This window comes from Malurus melanocephalus, unplaced genomic scaffold (assembly GCF_030028575.1).
Source record: "Malurus melanocephalus ecotype Western Australia unplaced genomic scaffold, MMel_1.1 scaffold_630, whole genome shotgun sequence".
NCBI lineage: Eukaryota > Metazoa > Chordata > Aves > Passeriformes > Maluridae > Malurus > Malurus melanocephalus.
Window position 1 is genome coordinate 331,984 of NW_026623862.1, and position 26,473 is coordinate 358,456.

Consider the following 26,473-nt stretch of genomic DNA (forward strand, 5'->3'; position numbering starts at 1 on the left):
TTCTGCGTTAATCCTGCCTTACGTGTTTAATTTGTCAGCTGCCATGGGTGTGCTGAAGTTGTATTTTCAGGTGCTTCTCCAAAATCAGGAAGAAAAAGAAGCAGCTACCTTTTTTAAGACATATTCAGTAACAGTGCAGTGACGATGTAGAGGAGTGTGTAGGCTTTGGGAAAGTCTTCTCATGGCTTTACAAATAAGCTAAAGCAGCATGGCTGAGCTTGACCCTGCTTATTTAGACATTGCCAGAGCAGCTGTCCAGCTGAATGACTGGATTCCTCGGGAGCCTGCTGTCGTTTCAGGACCATAAATAGCTGATTATTGACTCAAAAGTCAGAATAGAGAAAATCTGCAGGCTCTACCTGGGGAAAAAACGTCCAGGAAAATGGAAAAAGCAGGCTGAAACTCATGGCAACATCAGAAAAATGGAGAGAGTCTGGAAAACAGGATGGAAAGAATTAATCTAGATAAGAGTAATTACCTGTGCTAATACTGGTGGGAAATGGGACGTTAAGGAGCAGGATCAGGAAGTTATGGGCAGTCAAATGGGAGCCTTGTGCTGTGAATAAGGCAGATCCTGTTCCAGGGTGTGTAAGCAGGATCACAGCCTGGACTAACACACCAGTTCTGCCTAAGCACAGCCAAGCCCATGCTGGAGCTTTTGACCAGCACTGAGCTTCAAAGAAATGTGGCCCCAAGAGTGAGSATCAAGATGAGAATAAGGAGAATGCTCCAAGCTTTGGAAATCCTGACTTTTSGGGAAAGGAAAATGAGAAGGACAARCACCTGCAAACACCTTTMAGAGAAGAGTTAAACAGAGCAAACAGAGTCCCGAGCAGTTTGTACGAAGACTAATTAATATTGTTATCAATGCTCTGGGAACAGATAGGTTAGGTCTAAACCCTGCATTTGCTGACGTCTCATCCATCCCAAACATTTGCATTGCGAGACTGMAATTTGATGCTGAAGATAGTGCAGATGCTATGCAGGAACATATGGTGGCACCTCCAGGCTTCAGGTTTCATCCCAGAGGGCTGGCTGGTTGCCTTGTAGCATGAAACTGTTCAGGGCAAAAAGAAGTAACAAACTGATGTACCAAAGACTGCAGGTCACCAGTTAGGAGCATGTTAAAACTTTGATCATTGTCATAGATATGGAGACTGCTGCTGAATTGGTGCATCCACAGGTGCAGAGAAAGAATTTGRTTTTGCTAGAAAAACCTATGATTGAAAAAAAAAGAATCCTGAGGTCTCAAATCAGCATGAAAATATCCTTGTTTGTCTTTACCAGCCTTGCATGACTTTGGATGGGAGTTTGGCTGGGCTGAGCCTGTATTACAGATCAAATAAGCCAGTTTCTCTTCAGCAAAGTTCCTATCAACGAGGGCCAGAYGCCAGCAGAAGAAAATCGGTATTGTTCCCCTGAATTTCTCAAATAATCGCTCCTTTGATTATTTGAACCAGTTGATTCCCCGCCTTGTTTATTGACACCCACTCAGCCCAAGGGGAGGGGAAAGGTTTCTCAGCGCTCTGGCTGTTCCTGCAGACATCCTGGCCCTTGTTTGATCGGGGAGCGGAACAGGACGCGGACTTTTCTTTCCTGCCGGGGCCGATGCCGCAGCCGGGTGCTATTGAGCTCCCAGAACAATGCTGGCAGCTCCCGAGTAATTTAAACCGGCTAAAAACAGCCCAGCCTGGGGATGAATCATGACCCATCCGTGTGCGTTTCCGCCTTTCCACTCGCCTGAAATCAGCACTGCCTCTGCTGGCAGGCAAGCGGCTCCCCGGAGAATAAGCAATAAACAACATTTTAAAGGGGTTTTCTTTCACAAGGGAAAGGGCCTGTGTGAATTCCAATAAAAAGAAAACTCTCCCAAGTGTGCATCCGGGGCAGAGGGATTTGCAGCCTGCCGGAAGTCTTACTGAAATATTTATCAAAGAAACCCCAAATACAGAAATATTACACAGGAACAGGGCTTTTTCTTGGCTGTGAGTTCTTCTGAGAGCACCCACCGTGTTACACTGCAGTGTTACAGCCCCGCTTCTTGAAGCAGCCCTGGAAAAGATACTCCCACTGCGTTTCTCCAGGAAGAAAAAGCAAGATCCTCCAGCATGTAAATGRGGCTGGCTGCATTAGGTGCAGCAGAGTAAACCCAGTTCACAGCCACTGGGAATCTGGACCATAACACAGGAGTGGCAGAGCTGGAGCACGCTACAGGGCCAAGGAGCATGGCCAGGASCAAAGCACTAGCCAGGGATTTGGGATACATGGTGCTGTTCCCCTAGATAGCCAAACTGATAAAGCAAACCCAGGATGTCTCTTTGGTCCTTTGGCTGAGAATAATGTCGTCCATAAAGGGTTTTATCTGATAAATGACCTCTAGAAAATCTCAGCTTTATCTAAGAAATAATCTCCAGGAGCAGGTGACATGGACAAAAACTAGAATCAGCCAATGGGCAGCAACAAGGGGAAAGGTTTGTATTTCTGCATGGTATGGGAACTTGTCGGAATATGTCTGCTCCAGCCACCACAGAAGGGTCTGGCCAGGTACAAGCCCCAGAGCAGCCTGCTTTAAAGCGTGGCATGGGGATCCTTTCAGAAAGCTGCCCCGAGGGCAGGGATCATCCATCTCTAGGACACACCACCGGAGGGAGGTGTTTCACCGGGACCTCCTCCTGCAGCTGTGCCGGGATCTCTTCGCCACGGACGGCGCGGGCAGGGCCGCTTTCAGTCGGTGCCGCTGCCAGGGCACAGCTTAACCCCGGGAAGGTCAATGTAGGGGCGCAAGGAAAGCCCCTGGCGTTGAGAGCAGCTCCTCAAGGGTATCCCGGGACGCTCCGCAGGATCCCGGTGCCCAGCGGAACCGAACCGGGAGCGGGGCGGGGCCGATCCGGGGGGCGGGGCCTGTCTGAGGGGCGGGGCCTGGCTGGCTGAGGGGGCGGAGCTGTCGCGTGTCGCCCCCGTCCCACCCGAGCCGGGGTCAGCGATGGCCGCGAGGCGGGGCCGCCTCGAGCTCCGCTCCCATTGGCTGCCGGGCGGCGGGGGCGCGCGTGCTGACGCATCCTGCGCTCCCATTGGCTGCCGGCGCGGGGGGGGGCGGGGCGGGGTCGCCGCTCGGTGAGTGAGGGTCGGGGCGCGCTGTGAGGGGGGTCCCGGGGGGGGATCCGGGGGTCCGGGCCGCTTTCCCTTTGGAATCCCGGTACCTCCGGGTGTGGCGCCTCCTCGGCCTCATTGCCTTCATTTCTTGTCTTTTTTTGGTTAATTGCCGTTTTTTTTTCCAGCGGCGGACAGGCTTTTCGGGCAGAAAGCGGGCAAGGGAAGGAGCAGAAAATACCAACCCGCAGGCCTGAGGGGCGAGAGCGGTGTGGGTGTTCCTCTAAACAACCCCAAAAATGCTCCCAGCTAAAGCGGAGCTGTCGGGAGACGGAAATTCCATCAGCATCCGCTGSGCTCACTGAATTCCATCAGGCGAGCGATCCCCACGGGCGGTGGGAGCCGCTCCCYGGGACAGAGCCCTCATTGTCCGCCGGGCTTGGGGCAGCGCCTTGGCCCTTCTGACGGCCTGAAAAACCTCAGGGATCGCCTTTCAGGAGMGATCCCTGCGGACCTTCCCTTTGAAATGAATGAAGCGGCCCCACTGTCTTCCTCTGTTATCTAAAGACACGGCCACGGGTAGCGTTTCTGTGAGACAATTGAGGGCTTTGGTTGTTTTCTTGTGCTTTTGAGGCCAGTGGAAAGTTTCCACCGTGCCTAAAGCTGTGGTCGTACGTCCCTCCTCAGTCCTTCTCGAGGATTTGGGATTGCTTCTTCTGTCGTGAGGGTTAATCTTGATGAGTCGCTGCCGCTGGTAACCTGACCTCTGAGTTTTTGTGGGATTTTTGGAGAATGGTGAGAAACCTTGTTTTCTAGATGCTCGTGTAGTTGRGARTTGTTCTTAGTGGCAGCAGTGTTTTCACTTTGTTGTTAAATATGACTTTTTGCCCGATTGTTCTGTGTGTGGGATCACATCCCTGTCTCGCTTGTGTCCGGGTGTGGTTTGGAGATCCAGCTCCCWCTGAAGTTAATTGAAATCAGCTGCCTGAATTAGAGACTTTGGAAAATGCAGTGAGATCTCTGGTGTCCCTTTAAATACCCGTACAAATCCTCCAGTAAGCAGATTTACTCTCACTCCTGTGTATTGGCAGGTTTCCTGGTTTCTCTTTAGCATCCAATTAGCTTCTGGAGATTTAATGAACCTGTGAACCAGCACTTGCTCTTTTTTTAAAGACCAATGGCATTGTAGAAATGTAAATCACTGYATGCTGCCTTTGTAAGATAACAAATGATCTTAAGTTCAGGATATTTGCCCTCCTCCACACAGTTAGGAAACTAACAGATGGGTCATGACCTGCAAGTTTTATTTTATGTTGCTTAACTCATGCTTTTCAGATTTKAGGTCAAGCTTCAGTGTGTTTTTTACAGTTGTTTTTTTCTGGGCTGACACCTTACTCAAATCACTAAATCTRGWGGAGGTCGTGATGTTTAACATCCCTTTGAATTTAAYGTGGCATCTGCTTAAAAATAAAGCTGTCCTGAGGTCGATTATTAGTTACAGCACATTGACTTTAAAACTTTAACGGCGGATTTGATATCTTGTTGAGCTTTTCTTTCTTTTATATAYGTTTTTYAAGTCYCAAAACAAGGGTAGGTTTATTGATSACGGTTTTTTACAACAACTCCACCTTCTTTGGGTGGATATGCAACCTTTCTGAGAGCAGTGCAATCCATTTCAGACGACATGATGTGCGTAGGGTTGTCTTTGGTAATTTAAATAATGGAGTGGGGGATGCAGGTGTGGGCTGGGAGCACTGAGTGAGGGCTGGCGGAGCCCAGGCTGTGCCTGTCCCCTCAGCAGCTGCTGGATCAGCTGCCGGCTTTGGGGAGGSCACAGCGGGCTGCGGGTTGTGCCTGCGCTGGGGATTTGGTCTCCCCTGGAGACCCGGCGCGTCCTCCCTCCCGCCGCTCTTTGTTCCTGTGCCCGTGGGAAAACCCCGCTGCTCGGAGGGAGGGGTGGATCATAAAACGAGACTGTGACAAAAGAGCTGATGAGGGAGCGAGTATCGACTTGTTTCCCACTTCCAAGTATTGTTTGGGAATTCGTTCTTTCCTCCTTTTTTTTTTTTTTTTAATTTCCTTTTAGTTGAATTTGCTGTGGATGCTCCCTTGGCTGATCTCTTTGCTGGCACCAGTTGGGGGAATACCAGCAAAACCACTCTGCTGACATTTCCCTACTGCCAGCACCTTGGGTTGGGCTGGAGTCTCCTTGATTTGGCTCGTGGGCTGTCCTGCAGCAGCTCCTCACTCAAGCCCAAGTGAATGCAAGTATTTCCATTCATTAATTACCCAAAGAGTTAATTTCATGCATTTAGGTAGAAGCTACCAAGCGGAGCACCAGGTTTGAGTTTTACAGCCTCCTACCTCCCCCTCTAACTTTTTATAGCTACTTCTTGCTTCTGGGTGGCTTCCACTTTAAGATTTTRGGTTTATATCTTTAAAAAACTCTCAAGTTTCCACCCCGACAACCTTCAGAGCTCAGCCAGTAGGTGCTTCATGTCCTAGTTAATGATGTCCTGTTTGGGCCCAGTGACCTCATGGTGCACAAAGTGTTGGTGACATTGGCCATCAGTGCAGGACTCCGGTGCCAGCAAGGTGTAAAGCCCAGGTTTGTTCTTGGTATGGYCAGGGCTGTAATTAGATTTTCCCTGTGTTCACATCCTCAAAACCAGAAAATGCTGCTGRGGTGTGAGGGTTTGCTCTTTCCTCTGTCCCACCTGATGTACCAGGATGTTCCTTTATCTATTTTGGAGTCTCACCCAACTTAAACTCTGTTATTGGGCAAACCCATCTGGCATGGAGACAAGGGACGGTGGGATGCCATTGCCACGTGCTTTGTATTTCAGAGAGCCCAAGGCTCAGCATCATCCCATGGAAGAARCTCTGTCCTGATGGCCGTGGATGTGGGAAAATCACCTTCTGAAGCCTCGCTGAGTGGGAAGACTGAGGGCGATGGGAGGTGTGACTGCGCAGACGTGGAGACGAATTTCCCAGAGCTGGCGGGAAGCCTGCACCAGCTTTTAGGGACAGAGGACGCCAAGCCCAGCCTGCAAGGGACAGAGAGCATGGCAGTGACCAGACACAGCCACCTGGCCACTGGTGTTACCCAGGGAGGCTCAAGCTGCCACCCAGAAGTGTTTTCAGCATCCGGATTTCCCAGAGCACGAGCAAAGCCCTCAGGCACATTAATGGATAGAGCTGCTGATGGTGGCCCTGCACCTCGTCGCATTGGACACCGGTTCCTTTCCTCAGAAGAACAGCAGGTGAGAGGGTTGTACCTGCAGGTGTTGCTGTACCAGTGGGAGGTCCCAGGAGAGGTGGGGATTTCTTTGTCAGGGCTGCCCCAGCAAGGATTTTCCATCTCTCCCAGCTGGAGTGTGCCCACCCCTGCCCAAGCTCAGGCGTGTGGTGAGAAGGGGCTTTTGGGTTCCAACAGCCAAGCTGTTGCTTCCATCCCCATGTTACCAGTGCAGAGCTGGGAACTTGCTCAGGACAGTGCTCTTTAAATAAGTCTCTTGCTGTCAAATGACTCGTGCAGCTTCCAAAGCCCTTGAGATTCCTTTCCATAAAAAAAAAAGCCCTGCTCTGCGCAGATGCAGGCCATCCCACAGATGGGACAGAGTTCCACTTGCAGCCTGACAGGTCCAGGATTGGGCTTTTATCTCCATATTCCAGACAAAGGAGCCTTTTGTGTGGATGCTGTGCTTCATTTCATGCATGTCTCTTCTCTCCCTTTCCTTTTCCACCCTGTCCTTGAGCAGGTGAAGGCATCGGGCCACTGGGACCCAGTGTCCAGCCCTCCCAGCCAGTGCAGCTCTGCTGAGAACATCCTTGCTGGCAGCTGCCACCGTGCCCACGTTGGCCATCAGAGACAAAGCCTGGGAACTCAATCCCCGTGTCCTTCCACCCCAGAGCTCCTGCAGCCCCAAACCCCACCCAGCCCCGAGAGTGCCCGGCAGAGCCGCTCCGTGCTGAGCCTCTGCGCTCTGTCCTCAGAAGGAAACGGCCCCTCCGAGGAGCCATCTGGAAGCTTGCCAGCCAGCACGGGTGTCCCTTCTCCTGTGGCCACCACGGCCACCTGGGGAGCAGAAGGCAGGGCCCTGCAGAGGCAGGAGCCCCTGGGCTCTCTGCTCGATTACCGCAGCACCGTGGGGCTCATCCGGGAGATCTCCTCCTACCAAGCTGATTACTGGGCCTGTGCCATTCCGGATTCACTGCCCCCGTCCCCGGACCGCAGCTCTCCCCACTGGAACCCCAATAAAGAGTACGAGGACTTGCTGGATTATGCTTACCCGCTGAAGCCAAGGTACARGCTAGGAAGGATGCGGGAGCCTTTCCTCCATGACTCGGGAATAGCTCTAGACAGCTTTTCTTCTTCTCCTGAGGGCACGTCCAGGTCCACCAGCATYTATGGCCGAGCTGGGCAGGCTCAGGGAAGCAGAGAAAATGGATTTTTGGAGTTTATGGCCTCTGCAGACAGATTCTCCACCCCAAAGAATGGAAGAAGAGGCTGCTCAGGAGCTGGCTTGTACTATGAACCTTCACCTATTGCCAAAGCTTCCTCTCATCCTTCCAGAGGTTTTACTAAGGATGTAAGGGTGGAATCAGCTGGGCTAAACTCAACTGGGTACTCTGCTGCCAATAGGAGAAGCTGGGCTGCCACAGGGAACCCCTGCCCAAACTAYGCAGGGCAGGCAAAAAGCACCAATAGGTTTTTACCCACCACTGGAGTGCTCCCCCTGAGGAAGGACTGGGAGGCTGAAGAAGAATTTCTTTCCCTGCCTCCGAGACTGCAGGAGCTGGAAAGGCTGGCTCARTTTTTGTCCAATCTTTCCTTAACTATAAGGAYGCCCGGGCATGACCACCATAACCTWCCACATCACAGCACCAGCAGGCAGCCCCTTGCATCCAGGCTGGCTCCTTTTGGAGAAGCGAGAGGCAGGGATGAAAGAGAGAATATTGAGGGTCATGCTGGGCTGTGGCAATGCTACAGCTCCCGAAAGCCCAGCTGGGAAAACACGGAATCGTATGGCTGGATCCATAGGGATCCTCTCCGGGGGCTTCATCTACCAGCTGGTCTCAGGGACWCATTGGACGGGCTGTACCTACGTGAACCACGGTTCAAGGGACATCCAAAGAAGAGCCAGCAGAGCGAGTCCCTTGTCCACTGTGTTAAGGTAGGCTGAGAMCAGAAATAAAGTTTATTCTGGGAAGATCTCACATGAAACGTGCCTGTCTTTATGGCACAATTAATTAAGGCTTCCCGTTCTGCATGATGTGTCCTGCCTGGCAGCTGGTGGTAATTTATGCAGGGGGGCTCACCAGAGCAGATAATTYCTTCTGATGGAGCAGGAGCCCGTCTTGCTTTCCCTGGGGCTCAGTGTCACAGGCCAGGCTGGGTGGAGATGTGGCACTCAGCTGGGTCCCCCAGCCTGCCCATCCTGCAGCGCTGCTGCACCAGGCAGGAGCTGCAGCAGCTCTGAAGGGTTTCCTGATTATTTTGTGGATTTTTATGTTTCAGCCATCCTGTCACCAGCATTTTGCTCCCACCCTCCTCTCCATTTTCTTCCCACCCCAGTGCTGGGATGAATTTGGAAACGATGCTGGGCTGCTTGCACAAGGGTGTTATCATGCACTTAGCTGCAAACTCATCCCCTCCTCTGGTATGGAAATAACTGTTGATTTARAAGGGTCTTTTCTGTATTTGTCACACCAAATTACAGTGCCAGGGAAAAGCAGCTGAGCTTAATGGCAACTCCTGAGGAGGAGGAGCAGSGCCTGAGCCTTCAGAGGCCCCTGCGTTGCCCTGCTGGCTGCTTTGGTGCCAGCAGAGGCCCCTGGGTTTCATGCAGCATCTTACAAAAATAATCCCTTACYGAGACACTTTAAAAATAAATGAAAGCACTTAATTGAACGAGACAAACCCTTGGGGAAAAGCAACTGCAAATTAATTGCACAGCTCCAGTGAGGAGGAGGAGGAGGAGGAAGAGGAGATCTCTTGGGCTTTGGAGGTGATGGAGGCCAACCTTTTYCTTCAGCCTGGATGCTACCAGCCTCCAGCACCTCTCCATGCAGACATTTCATGGTGACCCTCCGTTCTTGCCACACAGTGAATGCAGGGACTGTTTGGAGTTTAAGTTAATTTTTGGCTTTTTCCTATTGACCCTTGGTTTCCCAAGCTTAGGGATGTTTGTGTGCTGGGATGGGAGAGGAACAGAAGATGGATGCTTTCCAAAACACCACTGGCTCACTTGTCCTGTCCTTGCCCCATGTCTATTGCAGAAATAGATCCGTGACCCCTTTTTTATGCTTTGTTGAGCAGATGTTTTGCTGCCAGCTGGAAGAGCTGATCCGATGGCTGTACAATGTGGCGGATGTCACYGGCAGCTGGGTGCCACCCTCGCCGGATGCCGAGAGTGTGTCAGCATCGCTGCACCGCTACCTGGTGGGTGTCACCCTTGGCTCTGCTTCCTTCCCCCTCTCCTGTGCTCCAGGCAGCACAACCAGGCATCACCAGAATGGTCCAGGGTGCTCTGGGTTTGCAAAGCCAAATTTGGGAGCACCAGAATCTGCTTAGAGGAAACTGCTCCCAGGGCAGCGTGCCACAGGTGTGTGTCTTTCAAAAACCCTTCCAAGCAATGCTGCTCTTCTCCTTGCCTTGCCAGGAGTTCAGGAAGGATGTGGCCGACCACCGGAGCCTGACTGAGAGCGTACTGGAGAGGGGAGAAGCTCTCCTGGACTGCATGGCATCAAATTCACCAGGTGAGGAGGAGCACTCRTGTGGGGCTGCTMATGGACACAGTGATGCYGGCCAAGGGAGCATCTGCCCCCCASATTCCCTGACCTGGCCKGGCCGGTGCCACAGCACACTTAGAGTGGCTGCTGTGCTGATTTAGAAGGGATTTCTAAAGGGTGGGCTTAGCTGCAGTCACCAAAGGGGCTTTGGAGGTCGAGTGCTGCATTATGGATGGGCTTTCTTGCACAGCTCCAAAGGTTTTCTSTAAGACCCCCTATTTCTACATCTTCATGATGAACCTGGGTCACTCTCCACCCCCTGCAAATGCTGCATCACAATGTGGATGGGATGAACATCACATTATTGATTTTTAACACTCCATTTCCTTCCAAAGTCTGCCTGGGCGAGCAGAGCTCTGCTCTGACAGATGCTGAATTGCCGTGTTCCTGTCACCTCCATTCAGATGTTTTTGCTTTCCAGCTCTGAAAGACACGYTGGGTCTGATTGCCAAGCAGTCGGAAGAGCTYGAAAGCCACGCTGAGCGCTTTTACCAGTCCATCCTGGCTGCTGTGGGCCCYGTGCAGGGCAAGGACGCAGGGCAGGACAAGGAGGGTGCAGCACACGGCTGCTCCGTGGGTAAGCAAGGGGAAAACCAACCTTGCTGCAGTGGGCAAAGAGGGGAGGAAGCACAGGAACAGAAACACTGGAGTTAGCAAACACCAAAMATCAGGCTTTGTTGTAATTTCTTTGAATCTGTTGGAAAGCCTGAGAAGGCAGGGGAGACTCAAATGGATTTCTCAGCATGTTTAACCGTGTCGGGGCAGAGCAGTGCGAGTGCACCAGCTGATGAAACCCAAGAGCATGAGGGGAGCGATGGCAGCTCTGCAGGTCCCTGTCACTCAGGGCTGGGGGCTGGCAATGGTCCAGCACAGACACCTGCTCTCCCCAGATCCCTTGCACAGCAGAGGGAAGATGAGGAACGGGTATTTTTTGGCTTTGTATTTCCGTAGAAACATTTTGGTTGCTRTATAATGGTGGGAAAGGGAAGCAAGTGAATTCAGGTACAAAATAGGGACTAGACAACTTGATTGCTGATTTCTTGACCATCTCCCTTCAGGAGTGCCAGCCTCTTAGAAGAGGATAACAGTGTCCTAATTAGAATTTGGTTTGTTGTGTTTTTTAATTTCTACCTCTACCCAGCTGTACCCTTTACACTGGTGAGATGTGGGACTAGAGCATAGGGGTTTCTTTCTTTGTCAGACTGCAGGCAAAGCATGGCACCGAACACCTCATTTTATTTCAGGTGCTGCCTGTCAGACCTAGGCTGCATTAGTCCATCCCAGGAGGGCTGAGAAGAATTGCAGCAAGCACCAAGACACCTCCATCACCTCTCCAGAGATGCCAAAATCTGTGCCCAGTTGCCCATGGGGCTGATTTCAGTGTGSGTTTGTGCCATGACTTGAGCAAGGTGCCCTGTACAGTAGGTGTGCAGCTGCTGGGATGTCCAGAGTTGTGTAAAGAATGTACAGCTGCCCTATTCTGGTTTGTTTTTAACATAGCTTCCCCTTTTTTTATTAAAGTGGGCTGTTCTGTGTTAGTAAAACGTCAGGAACACGGAGTTTTTTAACTGAGCAATCCATAGTGTGCCGTGAGCTCGCTAAGTAAAGCMGTGTGATTTTAATAGCCCTGTTCTCATGGTTTGTTTATGTTCGTCAAAAATAGGTGCGACATGCCAAGAAATAGCAACTCCTCCTGGTTCTTGGGAGCAAACTCCTGGCCTGTTTATAATTACCACTCCTGCTCAAGCAGGGCCTACTTAACTTTCAGTTTTCATATACATAAACACCAAAAGCCAATATACCAAATCCCAATAAAATAATAAACAAGCAAGCACAGATCAGGAGGAGCCCAGTTCTGTGTAACCTGCTGGTACCTGCTGCTGGCAGGCGCTGTGTTAGTGCTGCGCTGGTTTCCCAGGGTGAAGGGTTGTGCCTTCCCCCTTCCAGCTACTGCAGTTAAATCACTGCTCAGAACATTCAGCAAGGGCTTCCAAACCCTATCTCCAGCAGAAAAGGCAGCTCTGAAGCAGCACAAGGTAAGTGGCCAGAAAAAGTTACAGAATGTTGGTACTYGGCTTTAATTAACCTTTAGCCTGAATGGTGATCATCGTGTTCTTGTGCAGAATACATCATTTCCTGCCATTCCTGTGAACAGAGTACAAGAGAAGTTTCTGTTCTGCACAAACAGAAAGTGAACACAAAGTAATGAAGCAGTTACAGCAAATAATTCCTTGGGGCTTACGGGTGTGGGAGTTGATATTCTCCCCATCTTCTACATCCTCGGCTTAAAGGGCAATATTTTTTTGGCTCATTGTATCAAAAGTATTTAATATTTCAGCTCATAGATAAGAGACTATGRTGCCTTTTCCCAGGACGTTTARGYCTGCTCTACCCTCACACACAGCTCAGCCTGACARCCTCAGGCTTCAGCATGGAACAGCACCAGCCCAGTGACCCAGTGATGACTGAGGGGGGAACAAAGAACCACCAAACACCTGGTGTAGCCCAACTGGTTTTGCAATGCTTTTATTACTGTATATATTAACATTGGTTTGGATAGTATGTAGCAGGCATCTCGACATTGAAGTTCATTTGTGCACTCTCTGCAGGGAMGATGTTTTACCCTCAACACACCTCCTTTTGCTTCACTTCCTGATCTCAGCAGCACTCACTGCTCCTCCTGCTCCCGGGGAGGAGCCAGTCACATTTATTAATGAATTATACCAACAAGCACATCTCTACTAGAAAGCACATCACTTTATTGTGAAGGTCTCAAGTGGAAGAGTTCAACTTAACCATGACAATACTTTATGTATTACAATTGCCTGTTGATTTATGCAACTATGTTGAAGAAAGCTGTTAGCCAAAGTCACCCCCCCCCAAAAAAAAAAAAATCAGAGGATATTTGCACCAGTTTTAGTTTATACCTCACAACATACCTAGGCTATATTTTTACTATCACAGGGTGTATTTACTACTAGGGGAATGTTACATGGTCTTTCAAACATGAGACTATTTACAGAATAGGCTGAACATTTGAGTTTAGATAAAGCTGAACAATTTTACATGTATAGGAAGTGTTATAGGCTAGCTTTCCTGTGGCTTTTAGCTAGACATCAGGCACTAATGATTTGATTAGCTCTGTACAAAGAATCACACACCATCCAAAAACCTCTTGGCTGCTGGTTAGTTCCAAATTGTTTGAAAGCGCCTACTTTGAGCAACAGTTTGGTGGGGGCCTTGCTATCCCCATGTCACCCTCCTGGTGCCTCGCTGCAGAAGGGAATAGAAGCTAAGCTGTTGCACTAAGTCAGGAGATAGTGATTAAAAGAGGATGGAATTAACAGTATATAGAAAAGACATAATATACTGGTAGAAAGTTATACCTCCTCAAGGTTATGCTGAAATCGTTCGTGTTAGGGAAATACTGTTCTCTCCCCTGCTATGCRAAGCTGACGGGAATTCCCTACATAGAATCCTTGAGAAATAAATTAAGTTCCAAGACTAAGTTAGGGAACTGTTGTACATTCAGAGTGCATTATGCCTCATGAACCTTGGCTGGGTGTTTCTGGTACARCACACGTGCCTTAAGCACCATGACAGCTCAGGCTTTGGGGCCATAGTCACTGGGCGAGTTGCAGGGAAGGTCTGAGCCATGGCTGCACACACAGATATGTTGTTTTGTGCACAATGCAAGCCTGATTTCCCCCTTAGCCATACAAATTAAGACAATATTTATCACCATACAGTTTGATATTACTTCCAATAAGTACAATATTTATTAAACATTTCTTCAGTTTTGTTACATATTGTGCAACAAATTACAATATTCTGCAGCCACAAATTATATGCAGAGTATGAAGAAACTATTAATCAGATAGTGTGATCTCTCCATTTATAATTCTACAAGAAGGAACTAGCAAATCAGATCTTACATATATCTTACTAAATTTTATGCATGGAAAGTGACAGACACTGTTGTGCTGTTTGATACAAAATGGCTAAACTTCATCTTCAGAAGACTAAACCTGACATCTAAACATGCCAATAGAAACATCAAAACAAAAATACATCCTAACCAACCACAGGAAACAGTCTGGTATCAGGAAAAGCAACAAGGATTACACGTTTATAAACCAGCACACAAAGGTTTAAAACAGTTCTGAAAATGAAGTTAGCTGTCTTGAGTCAAGGGAATAAAAAAAGTCAGTATTGACCATTTACAATCTCTGACCTTTGTGGAGACGGTAAGAATCTGTTGTAGTGCAGCTACATACAGTACAATTCAGGCAATTTTTTTTTTTTTTCACTTGGGTTCAGATTGCAAATTCATTGTTGTGAGACAAAAGGGGGGAGGCAAGTTTTAGCAGCAACCTCCACTAGACTGCTTGACTGGAGTGCTCTGAATTTTAACATTGGACTTCTCTGCACCACCAGCTGTCGCTCCCGGACCCATTCGTTTTTTAATCTCGGCAGCCATGGTCATGAAAGACTGTTCTACATTTGTGGCATTCTTTGCACTGGTTTCCAAAAACGGAATTCCAAGAGAATCTGCAAATTCCTGCAAATCGAGAAACAGTGAACAGTAAGCTCATGTACAAGTTCATACCTCATTTCCTGGAGCACCACTGGATAACCCACAAGTTCCTGGATTCCACCCCACACCCCATCTCCAGTCTGATGAGGACTTGCAGGGCAGGGGKCCATTAAACTGCCCCCATTTGTGACACCGGGACACTTCCCTGCACTGGAACCTCAGTGCATGACAAACCAGAGCAAATGCTCGGCYATGCAAACACATGAGTCCCCACATACCTTTGCTGTTGTATAGTCTACTACTTTCTTTGTGGTCAGATCACACTTGTTCCCCACCAACAACTTGTTGACGTTTTCACTGGCATAACGGTCTATCTCCTGCAGCCACTGCTTGACATTATTGAAAGACTCCTACAAGATAAGAGAACCGTAAGCAAGGCCCTTGACAAAGGGGCAAGTTCAGCACTACCCCTTTAGTCATGACCAGGAAAGAGTAAGAAGCAGTGCCTTTATCCATGTGATTCACAACCATGGGAGAGCACTTTAATGCTGCCARACTCCTCTGATGGCCTCGCAACAGGCCAGACCCCACAGGGCTCATAGAGCACCTGTTCCCAGCCCTACACAATCAGCCCTTCCTGCACTCCCTCCACTGTTATTTTTCCCTGCTCCGTATCTTGAATATTCAACAGTTTCAACCATCTGGGACTCTTCCTCCTCCTCCTGTAGCAGAGATAAGAGACAYGGCACACAGCTGAAACCAGATGAATCCCACATATTTAGAAAGCATTGGGTATTAGGTGCAAGCCACCTTGYTGTAGATAGGCTGGAAGAACCTTTGATTTCAGAAATGCTGGATTAATATTCCACTTAGTGACTGAACACAAGTGTTCTTTTTCTATTAGTTCAGGAAACCCTATACTTCCCAAGTGCCCTTCAAACAACTGCACCGACTCTTCAGAGATCCTTTCACAGAAAACACTGGCTCAGTTGTATCCTGCACACAGGCTGACAATTTTCTGTTTCAAATGCCAGTCTTTACTGTAGACCACAGTACAAGTACATTCAGAAATCTTTCAGYAGTAATCCATCAGTAACTCAGACTTCCTGCTACCAAAGGCAGGGTGAGAAGCATTCACACAAAACAACCAGATACCTGCTCCCCAAGTTTTAGGTAAAGACGAAGATACAACTGCTTAAAAGCCACAAATCCCACTGCTCCCTTTATTTCTGCCACACCAAACACATTCATTTAGTCCTAACACAGCCTGGAGAACTCTGTCACTGTCTCCTTAAGATGTGCCCMGTTGTTAAATTCCCGGTTTTATTTCCTCCCGGGCCTGGAGAAACTCTGCAGGCACAGTTTTGACACTTACCTGATCTGTAACATCATACACAACTATGATGCCATGAGCTCCTCTATAGTAACTGGAGGTGATAGTCCGAAACCGTTCCTGTCCYGCCGTGTCCCACTGCAAGACAAGTAACAGGATCAGCTACTGCAGCGTGGCTGAGCCACTGTTCCACATCAACATCCACAAACAGCTCAGCACAGCAGCCATCCAACCACAACCACATCCAGGCCACAGCTGCAGCAGCAGCTCTGAAGCTGAATGCATCAAACAGTATTCAAGAAGGTCATGTATTTTAACTGAGAATTACACTTCRTAGGTACTTTCCAAAGGTGCTCATTTGCTTGGTTGCAGCCAAGTGTAGTCAAAAGACTTCTCTGAGGAAAACATTAAGCAGTTCTGACCCATGAAGAAGCCACGGTTCAATGGTCAGAAGAGCAAACACAAGCCAGGGCTTGAAAACCTGTTAGGAATAAGGTCAGAGAGCTGCAGGTCTCCAACATGGCCACTCCCTTCAASCTCCCTGGCACACAAGCTCCAGCAAAGGTATTTAAAGGCAACAGCTCAAACCAAACTTGATTCCCTTTTCCTGCTGGGAGAATTAAGAAGGGTCATAAAGTGCCTGACCTCTTCTCCCACCCAAGATGGGAGCAGGACTCGCCCAAATATTTCTCTTCCTGGAGCTGTGTCAAGAAYAGGGCTGGCTGTGCATTAAAAACAGACTCAGACAGATTTCAGCATTGATGACAGCATTCCTAGTGGGCTGCTCTCCACTCAGGACAGTTACATTAGAGTCTGAAGGTTCTGGCTGTAAGCTGGACTCTGGTCCACAACATTGAATCCCTGAGTCATTGCCTTCAAGTCCTGAGAGCCTCTGCCTGAGCTGGAAGCAGTGGCTGACAAGGATTGTCTGACCTTGCATAGATATTAGATTTCATCACACCAGTCACCCTTTTAGAGTGCTTCAAGATTAAAGAACTGCCAAGTCTCTTCCCCTGTTTATTCCAAGTGAAAGGCCAAAAGCATAACCAGAGAACACCACCCAGTGCTAAGGCAGCCAGGCCAGTTACAAGCCTTTGTGTCAGTTTTTCCATTCAGATCAACAAAAACAGAGTTTCCAGCACTTAAGACARTGCAGCCTGGTAGTAACAGCTGCTGTGGAATTCAGGCATCTTGGACAACTTTGTGGTATTCCTACACTTACACAAATCCTTGCCAAATACTGCAGAACTACACTGATTTTGATACAAGAGTGCTCCAGCACAGAATCTCCTCTTCCAGGCAAACAGCCTTGATAATAAGCACCCTTCCTTAAGGGCCGATCATAGGAAGTCTTAAAGTCTTGTGAAAACTGCCTTGTCTCTTGTAATRGGAAAATATCCCCTGTATTTTAAAGTATAMAGATAACCATTAATAGCTATGAATATAACTCTGTGCTCCAACAGATCGAAGGACCCAGGAGATGAGAAATACTACTTACTATCTGAAGCTTGATTGTTTTCCCATCTAGTTCTATAGTTCTGATTTTGAAGTCCACACCAATCGTGCTGATGTAACTTTCTGTGTACGTGTCATCCTAGGAGAGAAAGCGAACATCAGTCAAGCCAGGTGCACCTCTTCTGCAGTCACCTACTTCATTATGCACCAGTCAGACCAAGATACTTAATTTCCTTGTAAAACCAGACTGATCTCAAGGCAAAGTACAGGAGGCAGCTAAGCATTCCCACCAAATATTTACTTTTCAAAAATTCTGCAGCTTTTAAAAAGCACCAACCAAACTTGTGTTGCAAAAACCAGTCCAAAAAAAAGCTGCTTTTCTGGMAATCCTGTAATGTCAACAAGTCCTCATGAGATGTGGTGTAAAAAACAGTCTTTGCTCATGTTGGCAGACTGAAAAGCTACTTAGATTAATCACTATGGTTATTAAAACACATCAGATTTTTACTCTCTTTTGATGGTTTTTCATCCGTGTYACACAGCAGCTCCCTAGAATAAGTCAGAAGCCCTGCCTCAGTCACACATGAATGTCAGATCCTCTGCTGCTGCAGCTGGTTGCTAAGGCAGGTTAGAGTTTCAGCTGGAGTAYTCATGCTAAGTCCTCTGCTCTGCAGCCTGTGTCAATACAGGAGGGAAAACACTGCTTCAGCAGCTTGCAGAGACCKGGCTGCAGTCTCCAACAGGCCTTAAGGCACACAGAAACTGCTGGGTCAGTCTTTGCTACCTTCTAGTGATTGTCAGCTTGTCAGCATGAAGGAAGYTTCTATTCCTAAAGTACCCAAAGGATGGAACTTCATGTACAATGWAGTACAAAAGGCTTTATGCAACCAGTAGGTATCACAAAAGCAAGGGATTTCTCTGGGCTGTGAATGGAAGACATCTTAGGTAATACATCCAAGTAAGAATAAAGTATTAAGCCTTTCAGAATGACATGACATTTATTTCCTTAACATTTCAATATTCCAAAGGGTATATTTGAAAAGCCTGATGACCTTTAACCTACAGCAGCAAGAGCACAGGTATGTGAATGCTGTGGTAATTCCTTACACCAGGGTAAAACAGCTTAGCTGGAAAAACAMATTTCCAAGGGAAAAAGCTACTCAGTTGAAGAAACACCAGATAACASAGAACAAACTTAAGCTGGCTATCAAAAAAGAAAAGTTGGATTATTCACATGAAGCCAAAATTAATTCAAAAGTATCTGCAAGAGAAGCAGCCTAGATTGCTCTGGGAGTGCTGCTCCAGCTGTGTTGTCACTTCTAATCCACTGCCTCCATACTGTGAGCAGGGCAGGTGACATCCTCCTACTGCTCATACTGGTACCAACAGCAGCCATAATGGCTTTAGCTGAGGCTATTTGTACACCCCAAATCACCATTTCATATTAATAACATCAGGTACAACAGGCTTTTTCCAGAGGTGTCACTCAGGCTGTGAAAATGATGCCATCATCTTGCAGTAATGTCACATTCAAGTTTCTAAGTTAGTGCACTGTATTCTGCTTTTCTTCCTCTCCTCCCATGGCAATATAAAGCTGCACTTTGGCATAGACAAAGATAAGAAGTTCACTGGACTTCAGCTTTTTCCACTAAGAGCTGTCAAACCCATTTTGTATTTTCTTGTTTCAGGAAAACTAGAGCCAGAACAGCCCACCAGCAATTTTAACATTCACTAAAGAAAGTGTAACACCTTTTTGTTCCTAGAGTATTTACTTCTCTGACTAAACAACTGGGAGATCTTTTCACTGCAGATATCAAACTTCATCTGGCTGGAAATGTTCTTATCAAGTAGTAACTGATCAAGGTCTGTACTCCTCATTCCTGAGGGCACACCCTCAGAATTCCTTCCATCCTCAGCATTCTATCACCACTCTAATGATGGAAGTTAAATTAAGGTATCTTGTTCTCAAGTAACAGGAAAATTAGAATTAATCTTCACTGGACATATTCTTGATACTATTACCCAAACAAATACATCAGTYAGACACAAATTCAGAAGAAGGGAGGGGTTAGCAATACCATACTTGTTCTTTGGTATAACCAGGCCTGTCAGACATCAGCCCTGCTACCTGAAAGGGCAATTCTTGCTAAGTATCTCTTTGATACAGTTTTCATGCGTGATCACTTACTGCAAACCTAAGTAGAAGGCAAGATTTCCCAACACCGGAGTCTCCAATCAGAAGGAGCTTGAATAAATAGTCACTGCAGAAGGAAAAAAGAAAATTAGGTCACTTAATGAAAAACACTGTCAAGAATGAAGTTCCTTACAGACAGTATATTATGACTTTTGAGAAGGGTAAATTAATTCACTACTAAGGAAGTTACCTACAACTCCAAGCTCCTCCATTCAGTTTATATACAATTTATTTGGCAAGGTAAGTGTGAGGTAGACATTCTGAACACAGCATTTCTGTGTGGAACTGTGCCTTCCTAGGAAGTTACTCTGGGAATAGCAGTGGGACTGTGAGCAGGAGTACCACAGTCCCAGCCCAGTCCTTTCTGGTCTAGCTGAGATGAAAATCATATTTTGCAATTGAGTGCAACCCCCTTGTCTGGCTGAGTAACTCAACACACACAAGGTGGTGCTGGCAGCCTGCTGCCCTCCAGGGCCATTATCCTTGCTTCTCTAGACTCARAGGTTTGATTCCACTGCCCAGATTCACCAACACCAAGCAACTGCCAAACCCAACCATTTCTTTCCTCAGTTCAAGTTCATATTTAAGTTCCAGCAGAATGCAACAGCACAACATGCAATTTAAATATACAAATGAACACCWAATGTAGTGGTCTGTTAAAGCAAAAACCCACCTACCACAACAGASTGTGAGCAGTGACCAATATCACACCTGCCTTCCAGGAATTAAAGCAATGCTCAGGTCATTTCCAGATGAGRATACATCTCTGGGGGATGTCAGGTGTGGTATTAGTAATTCTCAACACAAACTGGAAGAGTTGACAAATCTTTTGCTTAATGTTGAGTCTTCCCAACATTAAAGAATAAGCACAGTGTCACCGACCAACCTAGATTTACACTTCAAAGAGTAGTGAASATTTCACTGTTGGCAAAACAGGAGTTTTTGTATTAGTCCTAAGACTAATGGGGAAATTTCATGCTAGAGAACAAGCAGCAGAGAAAAACAGCAACCCACCACTTACACAAAGTTATTTTGCTTCTGAAGTACACTAACTCATTCTCAGTTAATTCTTCAGCCCTGTAGTGGCTAGGATTAAGTCCTGCTCTCACTTAACCACAACAMTTTAACAGCCATACTTTTATGCCCACTTAAGCAAGGYGAGTAAAGATTAAGGGTATGTAAAATGCCTGAAGTCAACTGTCCCCACCTACTATTCCCTAGAATCGACACTGCCTCTGGCTGGCAGGAATCCAGCCAGGAAACTGCATCCATCCCCAGCTGATAAGAGCCAAGCAGATGGTCAACCAAGGCTTTCCACCCCTCCTCTGCTCCAGTGCCTCTCACCTGGCTGGGCCCAGGCTGCACAACACACCCAGCTGAAACCTCCAGCCTCTGCAGCTCTACTGCCAAGGCTACAGAAGAGTCAGAAGTGCTAAATGTAGCAACTAAAAACCTAATCCTTAAAAACGAAACCTTCCCTCAGAGTGTACAGCTAAAAGCACTAAAAGCATTAAAAAAAAAAAAACCTAAGTCAAAGGATACCTAGCAGTTTACAGTCACAGAATTCACCACTCCACCTGTCAAGTCACATAGTAACACAAGGCAAGGTGGTTTTAGGAGAATGACAATTAACCCAAACTGTTCAGAGGACATAGATGCATTACTCCACAATGCACACATCTCAGTAGATTCAGGATGGCTGAAGCCATTACAGAGCAGGAGGTTTCTCACCCCCAATAACAGTTTGGTCCCCAAGAGCAGCAGAAACTCAGTAATCTGAGACCAAGGTAAAGAACAAGAGCTCCAGGACSTGCTCCACTGTTACACCTATGCCTTCTTCCCCACCACTGTGCCTCAGCTTTCACACAGCTCCTTCCACCTCCTGCAGGAAGTCTGGGTTGTTCAGTTCTCTTCAAGTATAGAATTTTCGGCAATCCTGAAGTCAAATTATCACAGCTTCCAGCACGTTACAATCCCCTTGAGAATATTAACACATGAATATTAGAGTATATTGTCTTCACTAAAATTAGTGGAAAAAACCTAATGTAACTCATTCCTGGTATAGGTAAGGCTTCAGCTGGGGGTCTGAGATTCACTTAAAAACCTCCAGTTGTTTTCAAGAGTAATTCAGGTTCCCCCATGCCCCAAACATGAAGAAAACATGTCTCCCTCTATTAATCTCYGTGCTAAGAGCAGCTCCCAGCCAAACCCACCCATTAAATCTCTTGCTCTTCAGAAGCAAGCAAGAACAATAACAGTGTGTACACAGAACTAATGTTTAGCTAACACAACAAGAACTCAGAAGCCTTAAATACTGGGTTTGATATCTTTGCTACTCAGATGTCCCCTGACTTAGGGCTTCAGTATTTCCAGAACCACAGGCTCATGTAGTGGCCTTAAGCCACCTGCMTCACCCCCAYCAAAACCAGGGCCAGCACCAGTCCAGCTGCAGCACAGCTGGAAACAGCCTTTACTGACTTAGCTCTGTCTCTGACCTTAGAARTGAGTGTTGTGTCACAAAAACCTAATTTTGGCAGGTAAGCCTTTCATCAGTTTGGAATAATRTAAGTAGAACTTWTAGAACTTTGGGGTTTAATTTTTTWAAATACTCCATATTCTAATATTATAGTGCTTTCCTTTCCAAGTACAGCTGACAGCTTTAAAAGGTACAGCTTCCAGGACCTTTTAAAATATAGCAGTTGCCTATACAAGGCCATGAGAACCAAATGTSCAGTTTGTTAGACAGAGTGTGATACCTGAGACAGCTCTTGGGTACAGCAACAGTTTAAATCAATAAAATTCAAACAAGCTACAAAAATTTGCAAAAACCTATTTCTAGGCTGAACTACACCAACAGAACATTTGGATTAAGGGGTCCAACTGCAGCAATGCATCCAACAAGCCACACAGGTTATTTGGCATTTACTCCCCAAAAAAGCCACAAAGACATTTCTGAAGCCACTGAATTTTGCTCTTTAAAYCTGAAAACTTCAAACTCATCAGCTCCTACAGTTTAGGGAGCCTTCCTAAAGCTGACTGAGCTATGCAGCACAGCCTTCTCCAGGCTCCTTGGGAGACAGTGGGAATTCAGGTTAATCATTCAATTATTTCTCACCATTTACATAAGCCAGTCATACTCGGGACATTAAGAAGAGCACACTGGAAGAGCATGTGCAGCAAGGCAGGTGGGTATGGTGAGTAAGAGGGAGGTTTTCAAATCCTCCCCATAACTTCCTCTTGCCAGAGAGATAAAGGACAAAGATGTTAAATTTAACTGCCTCTTGCCAAAAAAGAAAGAAAAAAAARAGGCACCTCTAAACAGCAGTGTTGATGTTTTGAGCAGTGCAGCATCCTCCTGATACACACAAGTCCCACATCAGTGAGTTCAGCACAAAACCAGGCAATCAATTTAAGAAAGGACCTGGCCAAAGCTGTGTGGAACAAGGGACCTGTGGGCCTCTAAGATACTGCTGTTTATGTAATTTATCTAAGGAGGCATGTGGGGATTTTTTAAATGCCAGGAAGGTTTTATGCCAAAACAAGGCCAGGTAGTCATCTGTCTGCAACAAGGAACTGCTGGAATTGGCTTTAATCACTGATGTCAGCTGCAAGTTTACAGTAAACAGGTACTCACAGCACCTCAATCCCCAGTCTTTGTTCTACCACCCCAGAAATTTTRAAGAGGAGCATGACTGTCACTCTGATTACACAGTTTGTGTAAGTAAACAGAAWCCAGAAGACACGATGCCACTCTGCATGGCAGATTGCTGTTTAGAAAGGTTAGAACACAAACGATTTCAGAYGATTCCAGCAACCCAGGAGCTGTCACTCAATTATCATCTACTAACCACCATCATACAAGACTGAAACCCACCTCACTGGTATTCCCCAGCACTTGTGAAGAATGCAAAAAGAAGCCCCCAAGATCTACTCCAAAACCCACTGAGTTTCCTCATCTGTGCTTGAGGGTATCCAGAACAAGATCCAGACAGAATACTGACCACAATTAACTCCAGCTACAACCTGGCTGGTATGGGCAGTGCACCCACCAGTGTGTTTATGTTAGTCAGCCCACTACATTCAAGTTGCAGAAAGGGAGGAAATGCTGAACCTGACACGACCTAGTCACAACAAAGTCAATATTGACATTTTGCTCATTTAAACACCAGCAGGGAGGGAGGAACAGAGAGGGAATACATGCCAGTGCTGGCTGGGCAGATGTTTTCAGAATTTAGCTTCCAAATACTCATTTTAATCTCTCATCCACCCCTCYTCAGCTCCTTCACTCAATGAAAAAACTAAAAAAACAAACAGCCCCCATGACTGTCCCACAGCCCTGAAGTTTCAAGGAAGCTCTCAGAAGCAYACTTCCCCTTCAAMCCYTTGCATGAGCAGGATCTARCCCTGTAGCTTWATCRGGGAAGCTGAAAGAACTAGGTCTTTAGTTAAAAATTTTAACAGCTATAAGCTATTCCACTGACTTCTGATGGAGTTCTAGCATGCCTGGGGGAGAAGATTTGGGGCTGCAGCCTGATCTGAAGCTGTGATAGGGAAGTGAGACTGTTACATTATAGGCAAGGCACTTCTGAAAGCACAAATGGATGTATCTGTTACAGGGAACTGGAAGGAATGTCATAATCCCTTAAATCTTATTCCTGTTTTAACACGGATYCAAGTACACAATTACAGTGACAGGTATTTTCTGTCCATCTCACCACACCCTTCCCATCTCCTCCCCTCATCCTGCCGGCGCCACCCTCTCAGGAAGTGGCAATTTAACATTAGGAGTTAATCTCCAACTACAGCTTTTCCTCTTTGTTTCACTTTCAAGAACTCAGCTATGCTCACCACCAGGAACAAGCACTCTTCACTGAGAATGAGGCTCTCTCAAAACATTGGCCTCAGCATTTGGTACCTCGTTGCAAGGAACTAAACTCTGCATCAGTCTAGACAGCAGAGAGACTGCAAAAAAAGGGGGAAAAAAAAGAATCTATGGAAAAAGCCCCCTCCAACTCACTCCTCTTAGTGGTCTAACATTCTGCAGGCAGTTTTCCCACTACAAAACTCAGCACTCTGCAAGGTAAATTTGAGTTTAACTCTTGAGAGCCATTAGGACCACACGGGCACCAGCAGTTTGYTGGGTTTTCATCTGCTGCCCACCTCCAGGTACTGTTTTAGTGTTTTCCAAAKCTACATGAGCAAGTTTGTGATGCAATCTTGCCAAGATGTAACTCGAGTTCCTGGCTGTACCTCCTGGTTGTCACCAACTCCCTCACAAGCTGATGACTACTTGTTTGCTCCTCAGGTGATTTTAATGGACTCAGTGCTCACAACCAACCCCACTGACATAAATGGAGAGCACAGGAGCCACGGCCACACGAGTCAGGAGCCTCGGGTGTGTGGAAAAAAACTGTGGGTGTCTTCCAAGAGCAGAGTCCAAGGATATTCAGAGCAGTAATGTCAAATCACAGGTGCATTTCAGTACCAGAGCCACTCCTGTGGGGGACTCAGATGGGACAGTGGCTTCACCACCCCAAACTGGGGTGCTAGCAAAGCCAGCATCTGGATCCTGAACACACCCTACATGGCTAAAGGTTTGGGAGCACCGCAGCTGATTTTTGAAGTGCTTTCTAAACTAACTCCCTCCTCTTATTCACTGAAAAAGGCCTTGAGCAAAACAAAGCTTATTGTTCCCGATAGCTTGGTGGGCAGGACACACGTCTCCGAGTTTCCAGAATACAGACAACCCCTGGGCAGAGAGCAGAYAGCCGGACTCCCGAGCAGGCCGACTAAAGGAAAAGGTCACACTCACAYAACGACCCTCCCAAAAACCCCTCGTGTCATCACCAGGTTTTCTAGGCAAGTGCTATTTCAGCTCGCAACAGCCCCAAGAGCGTTTCATTATCAAGTCACAGCGTTGCAAAATCTACATAGGCAAGAAGTGTTTTGCAAGAGCCATGTGACACACACATGACTTGCAGCTAAAGCGAAGGGTGGACCCCTGGCTACGGAGCCGCCACCGGCCGGGGGGATCGGCATTCACSGGGCGCCGGTGTCCCCCCGCTCACTTGTTGGACTCCAGGCCCCGATGTGCATTCCCGAGGTTCGGGAAAATCGCCGATGGCTGCGCCCCAAAGCGCTGCCGGGGCGGCGGATGCCGGTTCCCAGCGGGGCCCCCRTTAGCTCCCCCCGGCCCCGCCGGGACCCACCCCCGGGCGGCCGCGCTGCCTCCCGCCCCCCCACCCCTCCTCCTCCCCCGCTGCGCTCGGGCCCGGGCGCGGCTCCCCCGGGGTGGGGGGGGCTCGGGCCCTCGGACCCGCGGCCCCAGCGCGGTCTCCCCGCGCCCCGCGGAACCCCCAGCGCGGCCCCGGAGCCGCCCCGTCCCGCACTCACTATTCGGGGTTCATGCTGGACATGTCCGTGGGGCCCGCGGCCCGAGGGACGGCGAGCGCGCTGTGAGGGGGCGGTGCGGCGGCACCTCCCGCCGCCGAGGCAGGCGCTCCGCGGTGCGCTGGTCCGAGGGAGCCGCGATCGCCCGGCGCTCGGCTCGGCCCGTCCGCCCGCGCCCGCTCCGCGGCCTCCGCGCTGCGCCTCAGCCCAAAATGGCCGCCGGAGCCCGACCAGGAAACGGGGCGGCCGCTCGCCGAGCAGCGCTTACATGGCCGGGGGGCGGCCGAGGGGCGCGACGGGAAACCGAGTTCGCGCCGCCGCCGCCGCCCGGCCGCGCCCCCTACTGCGGACTCGCTCTCCCGGCGGCCCCTGCGGCAGCGCTGGCGCTTGCGCACTAGCCGGCCTTTCTTCCCTCGGCCCCGTCGGCTCGGAGCAGCGGCCGRCGCCACTGATTGGCCGGGAGGCGCCGGCCCGGGGTGACGTCAGCGGGCAGACGTGGCAGCTCGGGCGAGTCAGCGCGCGGGAGGGGCGGGGGCGGGGCTTCGGCGCGCGAGGCGGGGCGGGGCGGGGCCGTACTCGGGTTCCATCCCGGGCTCCGTCCCTCCTTCCATCCCTCCTTCCATCCCTCCTTCTATCTCTCTTCCATCCCTCTTCCATCCCTCCTTCCATCCCTTCTTCC

General features: G+C 48.3%; 2 protein-coding genes across 3 annotated transcripts; one reads left to right on the plus strand and one right to left on the minus strand.

Annotated features, from left to right (window-relative positions):
- The first annotated feature begins 3,217 nt into the window (after window positions 1-3,217).
- Window positions 3,218-11,711, plus strand: CEP68 (centrosomal protein 68). 2 transcript variants are annotated; one of them, XM_057383408.1, is made up of 7 exons: window positions 3,218-3,885; window positions 5,937-6,353; window positions 6,852-8,267; window positions 9,413-9,535; window positions 9,756-9,852; window positions 10,307-10,462; window positions 11,130-11,711. In XM_057383408.1, the coding sequence occupies exons 1-7, from the start codon at window positions 3,883-3,885 to the stop codon at window positions 11,147-11,149; spliced, it is 2,232 nt and encodes a 743-aa protein (XP_057239391.1). In that variant the 5' UTR covers window positions 3,218-3,882; the 3' UTR covers window positions 11,150-11,711. The 2 variants fall into 2 exon arrangements, with proteins under 2 accessions (XP_057239391.1, XP_057239392.1); XM_057383409.1 differs by having other exon boundaries at window positions 3,218-6,353.
- A 911-nt stretch (window positions 11,712-12,622) lies between these two features.
- Window positions 12,623-26,242, minus strand: RAB1A (RAB1A, member RAS oncogene family; the record flags this gene model as incomplete). The annotated part of the gene is made up of 6 exons (XM_057383410.1): window positions 12,623-14,446; window positions 14,701-14,832; window positions 15,798-15,893; window positions 17,254-17,349; window positions 19,399-19,471; window positions 25,798-26,242. Coding segments are annotated over 6 exons (1,040 nt in total), but the record flags the coding sequence as incomplete, so codon positions are not given.
- Window positions 26,243-26,473: the final 231 nt, after the last annotated feature.